The following is a 26,377-nucleotide window of genomic DNA, read 5'->3' as shown; positions in this document are numbered from 1 at the left end:
TATGAACAATGATGCAGACACAGTTGTTTGTTTTCTCACAGAAGACATTTGGTGTGGTTGCTTTCTGAGACACAAACTCATTAAAATTTCATTAGTGGACTTTTTTCAAAAGTACTTTCAAACATGATCTTTCTGTGTGGTCCAATGGTAAATGTTTTCCCTGCATGTTTGAAGTTGACATCCATATAAATTGCTGTGAGCAGTTATGAACATAATTCACACCTTAGGAAGGTATCTGGGCTTGAGTTAATGCGTGTACAGTCTTCCTACTAATTTCAGTGGCTTCTGGATTAGTCTGTTAATCACTGCAAGAACTGAGGTGTTCGTGATTATTCTTTAGTTTCTCAGACTGTGCTGTTCATGTCTTAAGAAGCTGTGACTATGCAATGACATTTATAAAAGTGAGCAAAGTACCTTGTTTCTCCTCCCACTCAAGGAGCCTGACAGAGCACTGGTGCACTCCCAGCCTAAAGCTCAGTGGGTTTATTTGCAGGGATTTGGTGCCTGTTTGCTGGGTTAGTAATTTTGGCTTCTGTAGCTCTGGTCAGGTTCATTGTAACCTTAGTGAACAATGCAGCTGCCTTCTAACTCTTGTGCAGTGGTGGAATCCAAACATCAGGTTCTTACAGGTCCACTGGTCCGTGTTTGTTAGTGTTATGTAGTGTCTGTTACATTTTGTAATGTAGACAAACTTTGAGGGAAAACAAACAAAAGTATTGGAACAAAATATTAGGAAGTATGAACATATGAACTTTTTTTCCTGAAAAAACCCTTATTCTTTTCATTGAATTGGCCTCCAGTTTGAGGGCAGGGGGAGATAGGGAGAAGAAGGCAACCAGAACCCTTTTGATCCCAACAAAAATATTTTTTCTATTCTTTGTTTACTTCTTGTTAGAATTAAGCTTTTGATTTCTATTGTATAGACCTATTTGGGATCTTCCGTGTGTTATTTTGTATTATATTTAGGGACATTACATATGACTTTTTATTATTCTTGTGTATTAAAAAAATACCGTGGAATGTATCTGACTTGTATAAGATATTGGCCATACAAACAAAAGCCATTCTGCAAAGCTAAGAATTATGACTGACAGCTTGAGCCACTGGGGCAACAACAAAATCATCATTTGGATAGGTGGATGTTTCTGTGGGAAGAACTGCTGCCTAATATTCGGTGTTGTCTAGTGTTGTGCCGATAGATTCTTAAAACCTCAAGGATTTCTCAAAAAAGGTATAATCAGGTCCTTCACATCCTTGAACAATTTCTGTATTTTCTTACATCCCAATTTTGGACAACAAAATGGGAACTTAATATTCTGCCTCACATTAAGGGCTTTTTAAGTGCAATACACTAAGAGAGCTATTACACAATATCAAAAAACTAGATACTAGTTTCTTACAGAATTACATGTTTTTTCTGGGGTCAATAGACCTTGGCTTACCTGCTTTGACTGTCAGGTTGTTCAGATTTTTAGCTAAATTTAAGCATTAGCAAATTCACTATCTTCAAATTGTACTATGGACATATAATATTTGCTAGTTATACAGAGATTAAAGCCTTGAGGCAGAATGTGTTCAGCTAAAATAATGAAGTCCAAGTAGTAATGCAAAAATGTCTTTATCCTTTTATATTTGTCACGTTTTCCACTTCCAGTGATCAAACTGACCTGGATTCTGTTTTAAAATGTACATTGTCTGGGGGATTTTCATGGTATGTGAAATAGGGTAGCATAGGGCATGCTTAATGTACCTGAAGTTTTCCTTTTGCCTTCATTTGAAGAATCACTACAAAAGGTTTCATTTGAAGCAGTGTGGTAAAACCTGTAGTAAAGTCTTTAAAATCATAGCATTTCCTTCTTTATTCACCAAAAATTACTCCTTAAGTGAATATTAACTTCAACTTCATCCATCTCCATTTGTCTCTTGAAATTATCATCCGGTATCTGAACTCCAGCAAGTGTTTTTAGCTCATTTTGAATAGGGTTTACTGTTTTCTTGGTTAAAAAAATGGACATGTTAAAGATACAGACTGTAATGTACAGCTGAATTATGGATGTAAACTAATTTTTTTGCTATGTTTGAATAGTAGACCCCTGCCAAAATCCAGATCATTTACCTCTTCAGTCTAGAATGACTTTAAAAGTTTTTAAAGAAAAAATAATTAAATTATCTATTTTTAAATGGTTTTTATAACTTAAAACCATGTTTAATCCTGTCATAAATCATAAAATTTTATAATCTGGATTGGGAAGTAATGAACCTTTTTTTAAGGGAGCTTATGCTCACTTTGGGGCAATAGTGCAATGGTGCCGAGTACTCAAACTGATAAAACAAAGAAGAACCAGAGCAAACAATTAAGGTGTCACTAAAACTTTCTTGGGATAAAAGGTAATTGGTGTCTATATCTTTTGCACAAAACAGCTGTTTCTTTTGTACTGTTTAATAGTTGCCTTAAGTTTGAGTGAAAAGAATTATGCCTTTGATTTTTTGACTATGAGAACTAAGAAATTGGTCTAAATTTAATTAAAGGTAAATTCTGCTCAGTTTGATAACCAGGAAGTTAATAATTTTACTCTGGTTTCTTACCTGCTAATTGATGAGTATGGGCAGATGACTCAAACAGCTTAATGTTGTATCAAGCTGTAGAAGTGCTTTAGTTAATCTGAATTCAGAGCATTCTGTGCCAAGATCTCAGTTTGTGGTATGCATTGAAAGTCAGAAAGTAAGTTGGTACTTAGGATGGCAGGTTGGTCTCTCAAAAGGGCTGAAAAAGGAGAAATGCTCATTTTTGGCCAAGTTTAGCTTTGAACTGGAATTTTTGTTTTCAAACCTCTGTGTGACCCATGCCAAGTAAAGGGAAAGTTACCAACCTTCTCTGGAGGTTGAAGAGTTTTGCCCAACTTTACCACAGACACTAGCAAATTGCAGTTTTCAGTTTACTGAGGCATAAGACATTGGGAGTAGAATTCCACATGGCAACAAAACCAGAGGCCCCTTCCTCCCATAACTATTTAACAAAAGGCTGCTGATGGCTGAAACATTTGCCCTTCTTTCATTTGTCCTTTAAACTTTCTCTTGTGTTTGAAATCTGCTTCATCACTTTTTTCCCCATTCCAACTAGTTTGTCAGCTGTTACTTCAGATAATTTTGACACTTGCAGCTTCAGATGTTAGGCTTTTCACTCTCACATATTTTGTTCTGCGTTTGGTTATTTTCTATTCACGACATAGCAGTGTTGCTCTTTGCAAAGGGTGCTGATCTCGAAATATTCCCCAGCTTTAGTTGAGACCAACATTTTATGATTGTCGATGTTATTTATCTGCAGTATAACAGGGATGTCTCAGATATGTGGTGAGTACAATACAGAATTTTTTCACTGCCTTTCTGTGGGGTGGCTGTGTGCATATTTGCTAAGCACCTGCTGTGGCACTATCAGATCTCCATTTGCCTTCAGGTTGAAAGGAAAGTTCAGAGGCTGATATCACAGATCTGGAAACATGAGGTAGTTGCCCTAAAGGTTGTACCTTTACAATGTAATTGCAGTAGCATGGATCCTATTGTGGAGAACTATTTTTACTGGCTAAGGGAGTGTTGAGCTGTGAAGAAGCAGATCAGAGCAGGTTGAAGGATGGACTGAAAAATGCTGAGAGAAGCAGAAGCTGAGTAATCTCTGAGGTCAGGAGAGCCAGGGAAGACAGTTTTCAGAGTAACGGGAACATGTTGCAGATATTTACAGATTAAGGTTTAATTTCAGATAGCTAATGTTGATTTCAAGAAGAAACCTGTTTTTAAGAGGAAAATCTAGCACACCTAAATTATGACAATGCTTCTGCAAATCAGGTGCTCTCAGTAAAGAAGTCAAGGCTTAATATTTCTGAAAGTCTACTGATTATGAGTCCTTAACAGTGGAGGCAGCACTAGGCATATTCATATAGCTGAACTGTGGGAAATGCATCTTATAAAATACAGCTTTATTGTAATATTTTCTAAGGGACACAGAAATGGCAATGGTTTGGTTTGAAAAACATGTAACAGTGAATGAAGTTTGTTGCTTTGAGCATAAAAGCATGATTTTTCTTCTGCTCTTGAACCTTCCAATTGTTCAATGAATGCTTGTTAGGAAGATGAAAAGCAAGTGTTGTAAATCCAGCAGAAGTACAGCCTTCTTGATATTAATGATCTAGTTTCTAATTCCTTGCTTTATCATTATCTAGCTTTTACTTCTCTTTGAGAAAGTGCACAGACAGTCTCTGTTTAAGTGCCCCAGGGGTCTGAGATTTTTTCACTACTAGAATTGTTGTTGAAGGGGTATTCTGTCAGAAAAAAGATACGAAATCTTGTTAAAAATCTGAATTCATTGAGAGCTTTTCCACTGTCTTCTACAGGACTTGAAGGATGCATGAAAAAATAGCTATATGCAAACTTGCTATTTAAAACCTTCTGTGTCTGGGAAACCTCTGGAATGGAATCTGAGAATTCCTGACTCAAATGATAGAACCAGCTAAAATAAAAATTGTGAATGACAGTGTACCTGTTGTCTTGCACATATTTGCAGGACAGCTCCAGGTCTCTAATTTATGCCAGTAAATGAAGAAGGGGAAGTGTGAGATAAAGAGTTAGACAAAATGAAAATTTATTTTGAACCACTGTCTGGGAAAGAATTAAGAAAAAAGAAAGACTTTCAAGACAGTAGATTTAGAAGAGGTTACGTCTTATTCTCTTCATCAAAAAAGTATATTTCTCTGTTCTCTACCAGCCTCTTCTCAAAGAGAGACGGCAGACAGAGCTGTGATCAACAGCTTGAATATCTGTAAACGTTGGGGCTTGTGATTGCTGCAGGGATACACCCAGGTCGACGTGAGCTGCTGGTTATTGCTGCTCAGTTGACTTTGTGTAAAACAAGTAATGCCATAGTCAGTTAGTATCAATCATCATCCCTAATCTCCCCATCTCTACTCTGTGAGGTTTTCTCAAAAAACTTTGTTAGGAATGAATGTTACCTTTGAGGGGAATCTTGGCAGGAAGAACAGTTAGGGGGCAAGTTTGGATGCCAAATTACACTCTCATCACAAAACCCTACATGAGAAAATGGGTCGAGGAGTTCCATTAGACCTGAGTGGGAAGGCATGTGCTGCTGTCACCTCTGGTGTCCCCATTCTGTGGTTAAACAGGGCACATTAGTTTCCAGAGCTGCTTAGTCCTGTGCTTTTCATCACTGAAAAGCAGGTACGGAATGATTCAGGCACAGAATGATGATATTCATATCACAATGGTGACGTGGGATGAATGAGAGCCCTCTGCTGTATTAGATAAAGCAGTTGCTAAACACTCAGTGAGGCTGGAAAGTCTGTTTTGCATTTGAAGGACAGAAGGACTGGCTCACTCCAGTTTGGTACCATCACCTTTAAATAGTAACAATACTATTTTTGTGTTGTTATTTTGTAATTTTATTTTACTTTGAAATAATGATGAAGCAGTAATTTTTATAACCTACATATAGAGATTTTATTGGAGCACAATACATGAACCAGTTTGTCCTTGCAGCTTTATATATATTCTCTCTATGGGTGGATTTAAACATAGCTCTTAGAACCAGTATTATTGTCATGATTATCTGTTTACTTGCTGAGAGATGGAACACCATTTTTTCCTGAACATATTCTTATCAAACATCTCCTGGATTTTCTGGTAGTATTTTTCAAAAATAAGACAATATTTGGAGTTGTGTTGAGGTCCTGTGGTGGATTCTGATACTTGATTATGGATGTCTGACTTAAGTCAGACCCATAACCTGACAAAACCCAAATGCTTCCTCAGCTTTAATTCAGCTCTCAGCTTCTTCCTTAAGAAGTGAGAGGTGTTTTGCTGTTTTCTGAGAAATAAGATGATCCTTCACAAACTAAGTGATTCCACTTGGGTCATAATGATTGTTTCAGTTTGTCAGTTCTTTTGAAGGCTTTGGAATTGTTTTTCTCATGCCATTAGAGTTCCAAAGTGTCTACACAGACAGGTTATTAGCAAACACAATAAATGTTTTAGACTCATGGCTCCCCTTGGAAGCAAGCAAAGTATCAAAGTGAGGTAATGTGAGCTGTAACATGCTGCAAAGAGAAAGGAAGCACAAAAGAACAGCAGGGAAATTGTAGAATGAGGCAATTGAATAATTAATGTAAACAGGCTAATTGCTAATGTGAAATGAGCTTTCTTATTCTTTTACAATGCATCGTCCTTCTTGACTGCTTTTTAACTGGAAGCTATATTCTAAAGATTAGGCATGTTCTAAAGATAGAAGGCAGCAATTTTTTGGAGCAGATTTTGTAGACACTAAAAGTCAGAGATAATAAAGAACGTGTGACCATAAAGGGGAAACAGTTGTGATTGTTAACAGTTTCATGGTCACAAACAAGTCAGGTGCAGAGCCCTTACAGTACAGTGCTAGTTAAAAATAAAGTTAAAAAGGTGTCCTTTCAGGTTTAGGTCAGACAATTCTTTGCATTTGTGAAGAATATCCAGCAGCTTTTTCATAGAGTTTACTCCCAGGCGAATTTACTAACGTCTTAATGAACAAATATAGAAAGTCAAATTGTTTTACATCCTGAAGATGTCTTGCCCTCTTTATTTAAAGCACTTTTAAGATTTTATTCTCCATCTGCTTCTACTACAGCATACCACAGTGAGCAATTATAATTTTTGTTTAGTTAGCCATCGTGGTAGATTACTGTGTTTACCTGTGATTTTACATTACAGTTCTAGTTCTCTTTTGAACTGGACTGTGTGTGAGTTCATTTTTCTATTACTGCAGTTCCTTCAGGCTTTCTTTATCACATTGCATAAAACAAAAAAAGAAGTGTTTCTGAACAGAAAGATATACTGTTAGTGCTTGGAAATAAAGACACTTATAAAACCCATGTGATATAAGAGCATGAGTTATTTGGAAGAAATCATATCTAAAGACATAAAGTTGATGCTTTTACACAAAATAAGGAGTGTTACATACAAGTAAAAAGTTCTGACATCTACAGAGGTTGTTTATGGTAAGATTGGAAGAAATTATGATTGTTTATGGTGACCAAAGTGAACGCAGGCAGCCTTGTACATCTGTCCAGCAGCCTGAATTGGAGCTGTGGTGCCCTGTTACACCTACTGCAGTCTGGCCCTTACCTGCAGGATCATGCTTTCTCCTTTCAGTGGCAGCTGTGTATGTGTTAGTTGGTTAGTTTATCCATGCACAAGGCACACTTAGATGTCAGTCACTACCAGCATGAGACATTCAGCTCATACTGTGTATCTCTAAATGCTGTATCTGGATGTTTCCTGATCACCCCCTCTGGCATACCACAGGTGTCCTGTGTAGAACCTTGTTAGTCTTGGATGAATTGCTGATATCCTGCTTATTGGTAGTCCATATCTAACTGCTTATCAACCATGCCTCCAGCTCTTGTTCCCTTGCCAGCACACTTACAACAATATGCTTTCTGTTTCACAGGTTTCGTTATATATTTTTTTCAGCTTATGATAGACTAAGTTATATTTATTATTTTATCTGCAATATTTTCTGTTGAAAGCACAGCAAACACTTGCAGACCCAAGGTCAGTAAATCTCACTGATTTCCCAGCAGATGGATGCCTTACTGGTCCTTCTGTCTTGCTGCATTGAAACCACAGTCCTATTGATCCAGCCCCAAGGGGAAAGATTACAAGTTATTGGATTGACAGCTCCTCTGAAGTAATACTATTTTCCTGCTAAGCATAGACAACTCTCTCAAACAGGGTACCAGCAGGTATTGTGTATGTAGTCATGCAGGGGTGAAGCAAGAGGCTGTGTGAAATTATGTTGCTGGTTTAGCTTGACTCCAGTTCACCCAGTTAGGAGCAGATCACGACACTTAAAGTGGTTTCACCGCAGGAGATAAACAGTAGGAGATGATATAAAAACAAAGGGAAGAGGTTTCTGTGACTCTGTAGGCAGCTAACCTCTATGTATGACTTCACTACGTGATGTTGGCATGGAAGCAGAATGATTTGGAGTGTGGGAAACAGAAATTTGCCCTTGCCCTGCAAACATTAAGGGAATGACAGCCTCCTTTCCTTCCCTCTTCTGTTTCAGAAAGGTCGGTTCTTTCTTCTTCTCTTTTCAGTGAATGAGACTGTTGAATCACAAACTTATGAATCTTTTTAAGAGGTAAGAATCCAAAAGAGCTGTGCAGATTTGCACACTGATTAACATTGGCTCTGACTGCTTCATATCCTACCTCTCTATCCAAGATTAGCATCTATAATATAATAACAATAAATTCTTAATCCATGACAGGGAAGACTCAGATCTAAATTATATGTAATTCCACGGAACATTCTTCCAGTGCTGTTACCACTATTTCTCACAATTGAACACAGCACGGATCTTACATGAGTGTGTGTGGCTGTTGGAAACTCATTCCAGTATGCTTGATAAAAGGAATCTTTTGTACTTGAAGTGACCTGTAAACATTTATAGATATGCAATCCAAGCTACAAGAAAATAACAGTTCATTAGTTATGGGACAGAGCCTCCTCTCTTCTTTTCTCTCTTAACCATGCTACTACTGTTTACATGGCAGGGAGAGAAGCTTTGAGATAGTGGTTGCAACAAATTATTCTGCATAGTAGCTGTCTGTGTCCAGTTCCTCTTATCATATAAACTGGAATAGTTTCATTCATGAAATTTAGCAAAAATGTAAGACTATTAATTCCAGACTCTGAATTCAAAATTAAGTAAAAAATTCTGTTTGCTTCTGTTTGTAACTTTTTCAGAACTTGAGATGAAGTTGGTTCCTCCATTAAAGTAATTTCTGTTACTAAGTAGTGCCTTCAAACACCTAATTCAGATTATCCTGCTGTGAGTTTGAGCCTGGCTGCTAGCTCACCTACCTTAGTTCCACTGTTGTAGGAAATGAGACAATTTAGTGGCTGTTTTTTAGTGGCTTAACTGAGAACTGTGTCAAACCCCAGAGGATGTCCAGAACTGGATCCCTGTCAGAGCTGCACGTGGTTATTATACTGGCGCTCATTAGACGTGAAGTTTTTACTATCCCAGTGTTGCTCTCGTTTGACTTTCAACAGTGCTTCAGTGTCTGCTTCCCTTTATTGAGTGATTAAAGGTAAGCTTTCTCCCTGAGGAACAGTGCACTAAATCAATATGCAAGAACATTGCAAGCAGCTGGAAAGCACTGTAATTAACACAGTTAGCCTAAAGTTCCCAAATTTAGCCAAATGTGCAAGAAGAAAAATTAGTTATCAATATTATCCATAGATTTATTTTTCTTTGATCTAGATAAAGAAGTATAGCTTCTTAAGTATGTACCGAAAATGCTTTGTAGAAATCTATCTGGAATTGCTGTTTTAACCTGAATATGGGAAAATACTTCAGATACACCATGATTTAAATTTGTATCCCTTTTAGCAATGAAAGTTCTAATGATTACTTGATTAAAAATCATGTAGGAAGATTTCTTATGAGCTCAGTGTCGTCATCTGGAAACTTCTCATGGATGTAAATAGATTTGAGATTTGACTGTTAGTGTACCTAAAAAAATCTATGCATTCTTAAACCTTACACAAAGGGAATATATTTAAGGAAAAGAACATTTTTCCTTCACCTGTAAGAAAAGCATGAAAAGCAAAGAACACAGTATTATTTTCTGCCTAGTTATCTGCAGTAACACTCAGCTGTAAAATTTGAATTTAGGGCTCCATGTCAACTGTGACTTTTATTTTTCTCCTTCTGCTGAGAGAACTCTGCTGACACTGTGACTTACTAGTGCAGCTGTCATTTAAGTTTATGGAAAATTTATCTTGACAGCTTCTTCAACACCCATGAGATTATAGTGTTCTAGGTGAACTGGAAGATATATGTGCTTTTGAAGACCATTAAGGGCATGTGTATGTGGTTGTACACATGTCCTTGTTTTGTACTTTTTGCATTCTATTAATTTAATTATAAAAATGAGAGGGGTTGATCAGATTTTTGATTGTGGGCTGTATTTTGGTAAAAAAAAAAAAAAAAAAGGAAAGGTTTTTTATTATTATTTAAGACCAACCTGAGAATGCATTCCATTGTTTTTCTTCTGTCTAATTCACAGTCAAGAACGTTACCATTAAAGCCTGCTGGAAAGTGTTCATATCTTCTACCCACAAATTTCTCGTGATTGCAGAGCCAGTTGGAGAACTATATAGTTGCCATTATCAGATGGCATCTACTCAGTATATTCACAATACTCATGTGTCAAAGTGGCTATGAACTGTCGACCCAATTTATGACAATAGTCTATTTTTTTCCTGAAATTAATAGTTTCATGCTGGGAGCATACAGAAACCCTCAGCTGTGTCATAAGTTGCAAGGAGACATATCATGGGAAGAGAGAAGCTGGAACTCACTGCCTTCTGTGACGATGCCATTCTATTCCTTCCCCACCCAAATGATCCTTGGGCTGCTTTTCTGGGCTGATGTAGAAGGGACTCCAGAGTCTAAAAGTCAGCTCTGGTTGCTGGAGGTTGAACTAGAGGTTTGATGAGTGTTGTTGGGTGTGATGAAGAATCGAAATCTAACTTGCATATACTCAGATAAAAAGCAAATTGAAATTAAAATAACATAGCTACAAATCGGTATGAATATAAAAAGGCCAGTAGAAAACCTTAGCAATTCTAGCAAATGAGCAGCTCGTCAGGGGCTGTAATGTAATATTTTGTTTACTACCATGGAACTCAATTAACTTGTAGACATTTCAGTGTCCCTTGATTGGGCAAACGCTCTTACAGTGAGACTACTAAATTAATGAAATTGTATTCCTAATGCATTCCCAGGGTACTGAACATTCCTAACGCTCAAAACATGACCCACCTAGATATCACTTCTCTGTTAACCAGTAAAATTACAAAACCTTTCCCACCCAGCCGTGCATTTTGGGTTACACTATTCAAGAGCTCTGTTCACAGAAATTTGACATTTGCATAAGACTTACTAAGCATGGGTGTGTTTGGAGAGTTTTGGGTTTCAGTTCACGTACAAGTGGATTTTGAACATCTAATAGGCCTTACTCAGGTCAAAATCTTACCCCTCTCTTTCAGAGTAGTAATTGTGAGGCTTGTTTGTTTTAGGTTTGCCTTTATGTTTTCCATAAAGGCAAATTAATTGCCTTTATGGAAAATATTTTAAGTATTCATTCAGAGATGCATCATGTAGAAAATCTGAATTGTATAGAAAATTATTTGGATCCATCTGCTTGTCTAAAACCAGTCCAGTTGCTTTCCTTTTTATAAACACTAACATGATAATTGTTCTTCAGGTGCTCTAAAATGTGCTTTCATTCAGTACATCTCATTTTTTTAAGCTTTTTTCTAAATAGGATGAGGGTATATATCCCGTTTGCCTGAAGCCATAATCTCTATTTTTGTTTGTGCTATTATACCCAAATAAAATATGTCAACCCTCTGATAAAGACAGTAAATCGAGTTCCTAAATTCAAATTTGAAGTGTTGGGCCTTATCTTAATTTTTAAAAAAATGGGACAAACTGAAATATATATTGAAGGTATTTTTAAACAGTCTTTGTTTTTATAATGAAGACATTATACTGCTTTAATACCAGACACATTGGCAAGATGTATGTATGTTGAGAAGGAAAGAATGCCTGAGAATTTCTTATCTTTTTTAAAATTAATTATTATGTTTTAACCATTAAGAATGGCATGCTTTTTATAATTTGGCTCACAACTGAATGCACTGTTTTCCCCTGCTGTTTTATTTTGGTTTGGGTTTTTTTGTATGGTTCTTGGAGATGATCTGATAAAAGCAGGAATACCCATAAAATGTGGTGATATAGGGACATCTGCCTTGCTTTTGTTTGTCTTTTTATACTTGGTCTCTGCATCAAGTAGCCTCCATGATTTCAGAATATTCTTGTTCATTTTGCTGCTTCTCACTTGGCTTGATGATATTTGCCAGTAGCTTCCTATTTTTTAAGAAATTCATTCTTTTTCTTCATTTAGTAAATCCAGTGACTTTGTTTCGTAGCCATTTACAACTATGGCAATAGTGGCATGGGGAACTATACTAGGACTTAACGTTGCTGTCTTATTCATTCCTTTTGATATAAAATCAGAGCACATTACAGTGTTCAGTAATTTATTACTGTTATTATTAGAAAGCTTTTTGGCAGCTGGTTGTCTCAGTTCAGTCTGTGTGGATAAGGGCCTGATTTCTTAATTTCTCTGTATTTTTTGCACTTAATTACATGATGGAAAAATGATAGAAGCTGATAAAAATCTGATGAGACGTGTTTTTTTTTTCAAAAAACCAATCCCTGAGACTGACAGTAGTTTTAACATTTGTAGTTTTTCATACTTGTCTTCCATTTGCAGAAAGTGGGAAATGGTAACATTTACACATGCTCAGTGAGCAGGCGTGTAGAGTTTTAGGTCCCAAATGCAGCTTGCATGGCAAGTCAGAGAGCTGGCACTCAGTTGTGATTGTAATACCTTCAGTGCTTAAAGTGTCCAGTGATTGATGATTTTGAATTGCAAATAATTTCTAATTTTATAGATTTATTTAAATTCTTTTTTAAAGGAACCTCTGATTCAAGAAACAATTACCCCCAATTTCACAGACTTTCCTCAGTTTCTGTGTGTTTAGAGCTGTACCTCCCAGCTGTCTTACAGCAACTTCCCATCAGCCAGGCTCTTTGAAACCCTGTCTCTGCAGGAATGTCATCCCAGCCAAGGCTATTTAGCAGTTGTGCTATTCTGTGCACTATTCCTGTCTTTGGTCCATGTGTTCCCTCTGGAGTGTCACCTGGCAGTGTTGCCTTGCAATGGGTCGTACAAAGCCAGGAAGGTTCTACTAAGAGACTCCTTTAAAAGGCTCCTTTTAAAGACTCCTTTTTAACTAATTCTTCTAGTTTGCCTTTTTGCAGAAATTCAGAGTAAACAAAAATCTCACTCTGGGCTTTGTTTTGTTTTGTGCATTGGTTTGGTAGAAGCTCAGTCTTCCATGCCTGTTCACATCCGTGTTGCCCTCCGAAGTATTTAGGAGAAATGTGAACTTAACGATGGCTGGAGTTATGAGAACATAAATACATCCCAGGAGGGCTTTTTGTCTCCCCTCCTCTCCTTTCACATATCACCTTTCTCATCTTTTTCCTTGATTTAGCTATAATTTGCAGACTAGAATATTTTTTCTCTCTCATTTTCAAATTCAGCAAAATTTGAGAATTTAGATGAGAAGTAACAAGGTGAGTAATAGAAACAAGTGAAGTGCTTGCAAAAGATGCCCACAAGCTAGGATTTCCCATTCTTTGTACTCTGTTGCCTGCAAGACCGAGACTGAATGAATGCAAACATTTTGTCTGCCTGGAGAAATGACGGTGAATACTGGCCACTAACCTTCTAAAAAAGCTGCCACGCTTTTCAATTTTCACACAAATCACAATGCCAGTGACTATTGTACCAGAACAGATGTGTTTTTCTTTGCTGAGCCAGGAGCAGAGCATAGATCAGCTTCTTTGCTCTGTTTTTATTACACCACTGTACAATTTCTGTCCCTGTCAGGCTCTCATGAGGTATTACTGTTTGCTTTACTGATTAGGCAAATTTTCGTGTTTCAGAAGAAGATACAGCAAGGTCTTAATATCTACTTTGCATGTGTCACATCACACACCCATCACAGAAGTTTATTGATAGTCTGGATAGTTTGCTATATTCTTCATACATAATAGAAATAAAAATTCAATCCCATCTGTATTGTAAGGAGGCAAATGTATCCTATGGGAATAATATTTGTAAAAAAGTTCCCTATTTGGATCAGTGTACTGATATTTTCTCAAGTTTGGAGACATCCTCATGAATACGCTTATTTTCCGTGCTGTTTGAAGGAAATGCCTAGAATGTTTATATAGGCCTGGGAGTACTTACTGATTTAAAAAAAACCACAACCAAACAGAAACAAAATGAAACACCCAACCCCCCTGTTGGTGTTGATCTTCAATTGACTTCACTAGAACCTAGAGGCTTCCAACTTTGAAACACAACAGTGATCCAACAGTGAAAACAATAAAAAATGAAATATTCTTCACGCATGATTTCTGTCAACTTGCTGATCATGGATAGTAAACTGCACAGAGATAATTTAGTTTAAGAAACCACTGAAAATGGAATGGTTAACTGTTCCATTTTTTAAAATGAGCTTCTTTTCAGAAGCTGTTTAGTCAAGAAGAGAAAACTCAGAACAATTAAAGGATAATAGCAGAGGATTAATGCAGGAATTTCAGGTCAGAACAGCCTATATCTAAGGAAAAAATATATATGAGGTAAAAAGTTAAAGGTACTTTGTGCTACCTTTTTTCTTCTGATATGTGCAATTAATAATGTACAAAAAGAAGAGATTAAATTGTTTTCCTCCCAGCTAATGCATTCTGTAGGCTGATGTGAAAGGAAGGAAGGAAGGAAAGAAACCAACACTAGGCTTTGAGGAGACATTAACAGAAGAATTTACAGCTTTATTATACAGTGGTGTATTCAGACAAGTAATGCCAACGCCTTTCTTTTATGTGCTGCACTGCTTGCTGGTGAATAAGGTGTAAACATTTTGACAGTCTGTATAAAGGGGTTTTACAGTATTTGATTGGATGTAGAATGAACTTTAAAGGAGACAGTTAGGAGGTATATTTTCTGCAGAGTGCATAGGGAATTAACTGAGCCAGACTGGCAACAATGGATGTAGCACACCTGATTTTCTGCAAACCTGAAGTAAAATACTCATTATAACTGCATTACTCATTTAGATGTGATTTTTGAAGATTCCCAGGGGAGTAAGGCACCCATTTCTTTCAGAATTTTAGTAGGTTTTTAATTGCTTTAAAGAATCTCATTCTTAGGGAATTAAGAAAGCTTCTGAGATCTGAGTTTTCTTTGTTCTAAGAACTGCAGTACCCTGACAGAACAGACAGCTGAATCCACATTATAACAAAAAGTAAAACCCACCAACCAAAAAACCCCACAACCCCTCCCTCCACCCCCCCCAAAAATGAGGTGTATATATTTTTACCTATGATACTTTTCCTTGATAAATTTCTCTTGTGTATAGAGACTCAAGGTAGTCCTATGCACCTTCAAGGAGAGCTTGTTTAGGGCATGATGCATTATCAGTGTGCCTCACTCCTGCCTAAAGGGATCTCTTGCCATCAGAAACACATATTCCTCTGGACCTTGGTTTTCTACACGTGTCTGTGTGTAGCTCAGACCATACTTTCTATACTGAGCAAGGTTCACTGGGGAGGGAACTGAGTTTCACTGATGTGTTGTTTCCCAATTCTGAGTATGTCACATGTGGCAGGATGGTTCCAAAGGAGAGGAATGGTGAAGAATGGGTAATGGACTCCTGTTCACCTTTTAACAGCGCAGATTTATCTCCATCTTACGTATGTTCTACTGCATGCATGACTCCTGAGATTGTACACAAGGTGGTGAACGTAGAGCAAAGAAAGCTTTCACCAGAGGGTCCCTGAGAAGTGTCACTTCACTTGGCCTATATAGCTCAGAGGAGGATGGCCCCAATGACCCCTGAGTACTCAATTAGCCCATATGTGACATAGCCAGTGTATTTCACATGTGTATTTTACCTGGTGATTTCTAAATGCATCCCAGCTTTACCTCCCATTGCAGTTCTATGCAGATAGGAAGATTTTATTTACCCATATTTTAGGTTTTGATTTTTGTGACCTATGGAACATAGTTTCTCTATTACCAATATCTATAAATATTACTAAGACTTAGATTACCATCATACAGCACAGCACGAAATATTTGCATTCCTACTAGCATTACATAGGAATTTGGCAGCCCTGGGCTCTTGGACTCTTGTCATGACACTTGTGGCTGTGAAAAAATGGTTTTGAAAAAAAATAAAAAATCCACAACACCCCCCCCCCCAAAAAAAACAACAAACAAAAACAAAACAACAAAAAAACCCCAAACCAAAAAACCCACCAGTCATTGTGCTGGGTTTTTGTTTGGGTTTTTATTGGATTTTTGTTGTTTTGTTGTTTTTTGTTTGTTTGTTTGTTTGTGGTTTTTTTGTTTTGTTTTGTTTTTTGTTTTTTTTTTTTTAAACCTGACCATTTATTTCAATGCCTAAATGGAAACAAATCTTTTGAAGATCTAGTCCCATGTGAGTTTATCCTGCCTTAACAGCAGATGGTGAATAGCTTCAACAGCTTTGTTTCTATTATCAGAAGTCTTTGATTTACTCCCTTGCTTTGCTTTTTTAGCCTTTATTGCTTTTATTCTGAAATAGCAGAGGTAGAACTATTGTTACCACTCAGCTACAGCTTTTCTCACACAATGCTATTGATCTCTTCTTTCACTCTTTGTTTTGTGGCACTATCCAAAAAAGTATTGTGACTAAAAGGAAGGAGAGGATGAAACCTCTTTAATAGCGTAGTGCACTGTAAGATCCTATTGCTGCAAATATTTGTGCATGTATTTAATTGTGCGTGCTACTCCTGCTGGAAATACCAGACAAATGACAAGGTGTGACCTAAATATGTATGTTATCCTTTGACTATTTCAGTCACAACTCATTCCGTAAACCACCATAACTGATAACGGCATTCTTTAAATTATATGTGACATTGTTAATCTCAAGGATAACATAAAGTATTCAGTCTAGACACCACAGTTTTATAGATTAATGGTGTCCTACCCAATGAACAACCTTAAGTGTGTTCAGTCAGTTTAAGAGTCCACATACAGAACTGCACCTGTGGGAGAGAATTGAAAAAGTCAGCCTGAGGAAACTTGTTTTGAGTGATGTAGAGACTGCTTTTCCTTGAGAGCAAACACTATAGCTGTGCTCTAGTTCTTGCACTACAGGGAAGCAATCACTTCATCTTCCCTGGTTTTATGCTTTTGATCTTTCTGAGTGGTTGAAGGAGCTGAATTTTTCGCCTTCTCCTAGACCAGAGATGGTTGGTAGTGTCATGCATTTGAGCATTTGTTCCATGTCTGTATTGCCCCACCTTGTTATGGGATCTCAAAAAGGTCAGATTTATTCTAAACCTTAATTCTCCAGCTTCAGATTCCATCTCTCCTTGTGTTTATTCCTCATGTCTATCTTCATATTCTGTGTGTGCTGAAAACTCTGCCCCCTCCATTGGGTTCACAGATTAGTTCTTAGAAGCTGTTCTTGCTCCTCCTGACCATGGTTTGTGTTAATGCTGGCATGCTAACACAGGCTCTGAGCTCTTCAGAAAACACACTGGCTGCAGCTGGATCAATCCCTTCTGAATTTCTGTTTACTTTTCTGGTTATTTCTTTCAAAACTGATTTCTTCAGATTTTGATCCCAAGTAAGTTTGATTTTCCAGCTACATGATTTTTTAACTTATAGTGAAGTAGGAAGAAAAACCCATGAGGTATTTTCCTTTCCTCAAATCAGAACTTTTTTGTTTTGATTCAAAATGCCTAAGATCCTAAAATCTGTTCTATACAAAGTTGTTTTCAGGCTTTTGTAGTTTTCTTTTCTGAAATTTATTTCAGCCTTTTTTTTTCCTCTTTTTTTTTCCTCTTTTTTTTTCCCTCTTTTTTTTTTTTTCCACAGTGAGGTGTAATCCAACTTTTGACCCTTAAACTAAGTCCTGGAGAGAGAAAGTTGATTTGGAATTTTTTTTGAAATTTGATCTTTTGCCACTGGGAAATGACTTATTCCAAATGAGATAGAGTAGTATGTCTGTCTAGCTCAGTTTTTCAGCTCAAAAAAATGGAGGAGATTGGCTGATGCTTAGCAAATTGATCCTTCTAACCCTTGTGGCTGTTTTATCACTATCTCTCAAATTACTGACTAGATCTGCCTGTATAATTAAGCAAATATAGTCCTTTACATTATTGAGGAGTTACCTGCTAATTTTTCATAATTCCTTGTGTTTACTCATTTATTTTGTGTTTACACTTGCTCTATGTGTAATGTGTCTGTATAACCTTTAGCATGCGAGTCATTCATGCAATGATTGCCAGGAATATTTGTATTCATATGGGCTTTGATCTAATCCCCTTGGAAACAAAAGAGATACTGGTATTGGCTCCCCCCTGCTTTGGATCCTGATTAGTTACCTAAATCACATGCTGCCCTTAGATGTCTTAAGTTGCATAAACAGGATGAATCTCTTTCTTCTTCATTGATTACATGTGAATATTCATAATTGTTCAACAAGTCAATTTTGCATGAAATAGAAGGCTTTTCATAATGGTCATGGAAGCACTTTTGGCATGATTGCTCTCATTACATTGCTCTCATTTATTCATGCCGGTATTTGTGACACTTTTTCTCTGTGAATAAAACCTCATGCAATAGAGTGTTTGAGATCAAGCTAATGAAAAAATACGAGAAGAGAAAACATTGTCTGAGCAGGCACCTTCTATTGCAGGAGGGTAAATGAGGGCTTCTGGGCTGTGTTTGTACCTGCTGTCCCTCTAATCTTAGCCAACCTCTTGACATATATAAATGCACATTTGTATATTAAAATATACTGATCATTAAAAGCCAAATTGTCTGTATATTTAGACATTATTATTACATATGGTACATTAGACCACTGGTAGATTACAATGATGGATATGATGTAACTTAATCTGTATAATAATGAAAAAATAATTTTATTCTTGCCTTGTTGGTAAAGTTCATCAGCTTTTCTAGTTTGGCTTCAGGGTTGTTATGGCATTCTCGTAGCAAATATTTGTGTATTTCACCTCCTGGGTTTCACTCAAGGATGTATGGAGGATAATGCTGAAGGAAGAGTGGGAAGCTGAATTGTTATTGCATAATATTTCAGAATAGCATTTTCTACTATTGAGACTGCTGTAAAATTGGAAGGCAGCATCAAGACTTCTTAGCTGTGCTCACTAAATTCATAATGAACCCTCCAGTTCCCATGTGAGCTTAGTACACCCTAAATATTAGGATGTTCTTTTTCCTTTTTGGAAGATTGGTGGCAGTGAAAAGAACATAATTACAACAAAGATGGTAAGACATGCCTATCATCTAAAAATTTTCGTTATAGGCCCCGTATCTTATAAATGAGGCTGTTAATTGGGAACATGTCAGTTGATGATGAATATCCCATGATTCTAAATAACTGTCTTACAAAATGTTATTCTTTAGCTAAGAATTCAAAATGTTAATATCTACAAGCATTGCAAAACTAGAATGTTAAAAGTGGAGAGGTAGATGCATGTAATGTGATAGATGCAGTGAATCTGGGGGGCAGGGGGCTAAAACTCAAGCCAACTGATAGGGTTTCCATGCTTTTGAGAGGAGTTATTTACACCTTTGATCCTCTCTCAGCCAAAAGCCCGTTGCTCCTTTATGGTTTGTTATAGACAACAGCAGTTTGTACATCTGAGAGAAATTCTTTGGCATGACGGGTAGAAGATGTGTTTCAGTGGAGTAGCTGCTGTCCAAATATGCTGGGGTTTGGCCAAATGATGAGTTAAAATGATGATACTAATGATAGATCAATTAATTGTGAGATATTTATTTAAACGATTTATGTGAAAAGATTACTGTTTGATGCAGTGTTGCTTTAAACCAAGTGAAGATGTTGCATTTTTTCCTTTTTTTTTTTTGTTTTGTTTTGTTCATTTGGTTTTGGTTTTGGTTTGTTTTATAAGACAATATATAGCAAGATTGAAAACGAGGGGAAAATTAGTTTTCAAAGCATCACTGGTTTCTTTTCTAGATAATATTTCTAATTAATATCCCAACTAACACAAATAAGAGCATCTGTGAATCTAAACCTCTTACTGGAGCTTTGGGAAACCAAAGTTTCATGATTTTACCCAAAACAATTTCAAATGTTCATGTAGGATTTTCAGAGATGTTGTCTATCTCTACAGCTGTCTCAGAAGTGAACAGTGCCACTCTTTTTCCAATTGTCTTGAGAACAGGATAATGGTTTTCAAAGGGTAGAGGGAGACTTTCATTGCTGTAATAATCACTCACTGAAGAATTGAACTAGAGACAAATACAGTAACTGGGAGGCAAGGAGAGGGAGGAGATGGTGGGGAGAGATGGTTCCTCATGGGCTGTTAACAGAAGCAGAAGAGAGAAAGGAAAGAAACCATCAGGCTGATAATTTATTACGCCATTTTTAGTAGAAAAGAAAATTAAAACAAAAAAAGAACTTGGCTGTGAGCAATGTAGCATTCCTTACCTACTCAATGATATAAAGTGCCCAGAACAAAAATAAGGTCTGGCAAAGAAGATTAACATCATGTGGAAGCCTGCAGTGTCTTAACTCCACTGGTAGGAGTTTACTATTGTAAAATGAAAACAGATTGTTTACTATTAAACTAATCAATGCTAAATGAATTTTATATTATATGCTTGATAGTGATGGTCATTCAAACCCTAGAAATATCCTAAGAATAGTGTCCACTCTATAATAAAACCTCTACTTTTTTACAGCTCCCTTCTTTTACAAATCCTCTGTATTCATAGAGGCTAAATTATCTAGGCCACGTTGTTCCCTATCCGGGCTGCATAACAGTTCTGACACTGCTTAGAGAACAGGTAACAGCACCCAGTTCCTATGCCAAAAATTACCAGTATGGTTTCAATCTGGGATTACAGTATAAATATTATTGTGATGAATGCAGTATTTGCTGGTGATGGGACTGTTTATCCTTTCCTGTTATTGAATGCTCTGGGCTTGTTAGTGGGGCTCATCTACAAATCTCCAGCAGAGATTTGTCAAGGAAGTAGGCACCATAATCACTAATAAAACCTTTCATGTATATTTAAATCAGGCCAATTTGAGTGAACACTGCGTTAACAAATTCTGTGATTTCAGAATCAATTTTTGTGTAATTCTTGGCACGTGGCACCTGATATTGTTATCTAGTGATACGGTTTCACATAATATGCTGTATAGTAAGGATTCATATTGGTACTATCTTTTTATCTGAACTTAGTTCAGGAATTTTTAACAAATCATCTTGGAATACTTTCAATAGAAATATTTTTAGTTTTGCAAAGTGCAGCAATTGACACTGTTGACTGAGCAGTTACATGCTGTTTCTAAACAAATGCTTATGTTTGCATGTTTACTGCCTGTTTTGCATGTGTGGTGCAAAGATGCTGTAGTATCCTTCAGAACATAGAAATGAGAGTCATTCAGCAAATTATATGTGTTTCTTCTTAGTACTGAGGACATTTCAGTAGGGACCTCTGAGCCCCATTGCATCAAGTAAAACTGTAAAAGAAATTAATTTTCTTAAAGTAGACTCTGAAAATCTGAATTTGTGATACTTTCAACCTGGCAAATAAGTTTGTCATGCAATAAAGGAATAAATTCACCTATAAATCAACTACTTGGTGACCAGGGTACGGGGAGAAAATTTTTTTCCTGATTGAACTTGTCCAGAGAGGTAAACTAGCTTACAGAGAAAGTGACCACAGGATGACACATACTGCAAGAAACCCCAACTAATTTTGTGTTCTCTTGTTGTAGAGCAAGGTGCATAGGTCATTATTTTTCACTATGAATTATAAAGATGAACTCACTTCTGGTCAACAAATACAATATTCAATCTTTTCTTTGTGTGGGGACTCTTTTAACTCACAGCTACAGTTTTTAACTGGAGGAGACTATTACTCTGCTATTAAGCCTGAAAGGTCCCAGAAGGAAATGCCGAATGATCTTTGTTTCTTGTTTTCCTCTGTGACAATGTTTCCTAGAAATGTAAGCCTGTGAATAAGTAATCTAACATATCCATGTTTATGAGCAGGATTTGATTTCTTTGTGCTCCAGTTTATCTATGTGCATCTATGGATATGTGTGTGTGTGTATGTACAAAAGCAGACAAATACTTTTTCTCTTGGCACTTGCTTTATGTTCCTTCTTTAGGACCTATAAAATACTTGTAAGGTAACAGTCCAAAAAACTGCAATATAATTGCAATTACCAGCAATGTATTGCAAATTTAAATTGCAATGCCAAACCATCCTAATCTGCTTAAATGGTCCCTTGTACAGAATTCTCTGGTCTGATAGGCCAGTTGCATTCATGCACTTTCTTTGGAAAAGCAGTAAGGATGGGAAAAAAAATTCTTAATCACAGAATTTAAAAGCTTATCCCACCAGACTCCATCTTATAGCTATCCTTCAGAAGCAAATAGCATAAATATTATCTCCATCGCTTCTACTCCTGAATGTAAACATTTCAGTCTTCAGAAGTTACACCACTTTAATTTCACCACTGCTCTGTATTTGTTGCGTTTGGTTGCCTCTGACAGACTTGTTACCTGCATAACTATAGGTTTTTTTTTTTTTTGCCAGGTATTATCAGCCGTCAGGAGGCAGAGGAGTTGTTGATGAATAAGTCTGAAGGCACATTCCTGGTGCGAGTCAGTGAGAAAATCTGGGGCTACGCGTTGTCTTATCGCCAGCAGAGCGGCTTCAAGCATTTCCTGGTTGATGCTTCAGGGGATTTCTACAGCTTCTTGGGGGTAGATCCAAACCGACACGCAACACTCACAGATCTGATCGATTTTCACAAGGTAACACTTGTGCTAGGTAGAGATCAATAGCTGAGTGGAACGAATTAATAATTTAACGAGGAGCTGTGTAATTTGAAACCACACTGGAAAATAATAATGGCCATAGTGGGGGAAAGAATATTCTACACTAAGCCTAGTTGTAACGTTCATAGTGTGTGTCTCTTGTTGCAGTGAATCAGAAGGCTTTTCTCCTTCTTTAAAATGCTTCAGCATGTATTTGTGTCCTCTTATACAACACATGCTCTCCTTGGCTGCAAATGGACTAATAAGGGCTCACAGAGCTAATGCTTTTTCAGTTTTTTTCCTGTGGAAAATTGGATTGGAAATGCCATAGAAAGGCCTTTCAATGAAATTTCAGCATTTGTCTACCTTTTGATGTGAGGGCTGTAATGTGCAAAAGCAAGGGAGCAGGGCCCTGCAGTAAAGAGGGTGAAGAGAACATGGAGGGGTTCCCTTTCAGGGATATGTTAAGGGTCACTCCTTATTACTCAAAGCAATCTTACAAGAGTAATTTACTACTCGACTTTATGTGGGTTTGAATTACTTTGCCTCTGACTTTTGTTTCCTGTTGCCAGACTGTAACTAAACAGTAACACTGTTCTGATAGCATAAGTTGTTTTTATGATCTTGTATCTCTCTCCATCTTCATCAGTTTTAATTCCTTTTTTCTTAGCCACCCTTATAATTTCTCTTCATCCTCTCTCTTCTATTTCCTTTTCCCTTTTTTATCCTTTTCTCACTCTTGTCTCTAAGTATTTTTATATGTTTTTTGCTCCTCCTTTTCTTCACGGCTTTTTATTTTTGAAGTGTTCAGCCTCACAAAGGTTATTTTTCTTCTAAATTCCCCCTCTTTTAAATCTTTTTTTTACCTTACCTAGTTTGCAACATCTGTTTGGTGTTCTCTTAGTGTCCCCTCACGGATCACTATTACATGTCCACAAGTTGTATTTCCACATGGGGATATAGTAGGTGTCCCGTTTGACTAAAAAATACATCCTCCCCTAATTTGATGAAATCTTCTCTCAATGGCCACCTTGGAAGCCAAAATCCCCTGTTCCCTTCTTCTTCCTCTGCCTCAGTTTTTATTGCTGAGCATGACATTATATGATATGGAATATCCTTTTGGCCAGTTTGGGTCAACCAGCAGGACTGTGTCCCCTCCTTGATTCTCCCTTATTTCCAGCCTACTCTGCCAGAAGGGCCCAAGTAGGAAAAAGAGAGCCTTGATGCTGTGCAAGAACTGATCAGCAATGGCCAGAACCATGGTGTGTTATCAATACTATCTTAGCCACAAATTCAAAACACAACATCTCAATTCAGCAGAGGCTGCTGTGAAGAAAGTTAACTCTACTCTAGCCAGACCCAGTACAACTGGAAAGAGTCAAACCAGAGGCTTATCAGGGAAAGAAAAGCAGATATGCAACACCTCAAATGCAGATTGTCAGGTGCTGGATGTAGGACCTCTCGCTCATGTAGTATCCTCTCTGCTCCTGTAGAGGGATGATGGTGACAACCAATTCCAACCAGCTGTGCTCCAGCTACGTTCCTGTATTTTCATCACAGCTCATGCTAAGTGTATTAGAGACACATCTATCTACAGACAGCAGTAGAGCACTTGTCAGAAGCAGAATGACTTTTAGTTCCTGCCATTAAAACAAAAAACCAACATTTTCTTAGGTGTCCCCTGATAATAGTTAATAGCTACCCCTGTAGGAAGTCTATCAGAGAAACTGGTTCATCTTTAATGTCAACACACAATTCTCTTAACTGTCTAACTTATAGCTATCTTAAATCAGTCTCTTTGGCAATCCCTTCAGGAGGCATCATCCTGTCTGTCGCATGGTTTTCTTTGAAGCTTTTCTTCCTGCTCTTTCTGGTGAAGTACACTGTCAAGAGTCCCAAAGTCTTCTGGTAACCAACTAAGCAATCTGTATGTAAATGGTTGTGCTGTGGGCACACTTTCTCTTGCAGCTATTGCTGTATCATTTGGAGAAAATGCTGCTTTCTTCAGGACTATTTTTGTCAAGAGTATACTTTCCCACCCCACGGGTTGCATGGACTTCTCTTTGAGGGTCTTTTTCACTTTCAATCAAAATGAGCAGGACTATTATAATTAATTTTTTACTTGCTTATACTTATTGATTCATTTTGCTTCATTTTGATTAAAGAAAATAAGAACAGGTCATTCAAGTAACTCAGCTGACAGACACAAGTGGTAACCACTAGCTGAAAGAACAAACCTTACAGAATAAAGTGTCACCATGAATCTTCTCTTTTTATTATTTTCATTTAAATACTGTGTGGAAAGCAGCAATAAAATCTCAAAGATAATTACTAAATATTTGTATTTACTTCCTCATAATCTTATCTAGTTGACAAGGTGGTGATCCATCACAGGTTAGACTCAGTGATCTCGGAGTCTTTTCCAACCTAAATGCTTCTGTGGTTCTTTGGTTCTGAAAATCATTTAGTTTGGGTAGTAACTTTCTGAACTTATCTGATGTAGTGACTGGGAAGGAATGACAACTGGGAGCTTGCATGCGTTTTGAAGAAATCAGGCACCAAATTTGCATTGAATTTCAATAGAAACTAGATAGCTTTTGAATATGTTAGGCCCATATATAGATCCATAACTTGGATCTAAACATTCAAATGAAGGGTTGCTATTTTAGTCAATACCACGTCTGGATCCTGGCTCATTTTGGTGCATCTATAAATCTTAAACTTCTACAAAACCAAAAATGGACAATCATTACTGTAGGAATAAATGCAAGGACCAGATTATCTACTTTTACAGTAAGTGAATTGGTAATCAGTTACTGGAAATACACACTTGGCATGTGAGTATTTAATTAATGAGAATAGGTGCTATTTGTAAAGACTGTCTTTATCCTAGTAAGGTTAATGTCTCACATTTCTGTAATCAGTCAGAAAGTTGTTCGTGTTGTGTGTGAGCACTCAATGTTGAACTCTTGCTCTGTCTGCCTGGGGAAGCTTCTTTCAACCTGTGGAATGACTGTGGAAATAGCATAGGAAGACTGGCATATGTCTGTTAAATTAACCCATGAGAACATCCTTTATGGGCATCTGTAGCTGGTTTTCCTAAGTAGTGTAGCAACTTGCAAATAGTACAAACCTCAGCCTCTTGCGTACACTGATTGCGTACACTAACACACAAGTTACTACCAGCATAAGTACAAGAAAAACAAAGCATGAAGAAAATGGTTAGTTGATAGGATCCCTTTTCTGATCTGTAATTATTCTATCAAGTGTTTATTCATAATTGGTTGCCAATGACAGTGGAGTGATGGTCTTTATTGCTATTCTTAGAAGATAGGGAAGGCTTAGATCTTTGATATTTTAATTGGTTTTATCTTTCCAGGAAGAAATCATCACATCATCCGGTGGGGAGCTACTACTGGAGCCATGTGGACAGCAGAAGAATCCACCAGACTACAGTCCTTTATTTGAATAACTGATCCAGGACTAACAGGGATGCATTCTGGATAACTGTAGTAATAAATAGCTACAAAAGTAAACACTGAAAGTATTTAACAAAATTCCAAAGCCACTGGTCTTGTGGCCAAAAAGTATCTTCAATAGAAGGCATAAACTATTCCTGCTTTGCATCTGATTTACCATCATTATTCATGTTGCTAGCAAGTGAAAGGTGAGAAATTATCAGCAAATTACTAAAGAGGACTACTCCCAGAAAATTTTCAAGGGATTGTGGCCAATTGCACTGAATGCTACCTTCCTATCCTAATTTTTTCATGTCTGATGAAGCAAGAAACA

General features: G+C 37.1%; 1 protein-coding gene across 4 annotated transcripts in view; it reads left to right on the top strand.

Moving 5' to 3' along the window:
• Positions 1–26,124, top strand: part of SH2D4B (SH2 domain containing 4B) — a 62,110-nt gene extending 35,986 nt beyond the window's left edge. For all 4 annotated transcript variants that reach the window (XM_039385744.1, XM_027720621.2, XM_027720624.2 and 1 more), the window contains 2 exons: positions 22,362–22,582; positions 25,965–26,124. In XM_039385744.1, coding sequence (XP_039241678.1) covers positions 22,362–22,582; positions 25,965–26,057 — 314 coding nt within the window. In that variant the 3' untranslated portion in view covers positions 26,058–26,124. The remainder of the gene's footprint in view (positions 1–22,361; positions 22,583–25,964) is intronic.
• Positions 26,125–26,377: the final 253 nt, after the last annotated feature.

Source organism: Pipra filicauda, unplaced genomic scaffold (assembly GCF_003945595.2).
Source record: "Pipra filicauda isolate LSUMZ 115617 unplaced genomic scaffold, ASM394559v2 scaffold430_size1018388_pilon, whole genome shotgun sequence".
Taxonomy (NCBI): Eukaryota; Metazoa; Chordata; class Aves; order Passeriformes; family Pipridae; genus Pipra; species Pipra filicauda.
This window is presented reverse-complemented; position numbering and strand designations above follow the sequence as displayed.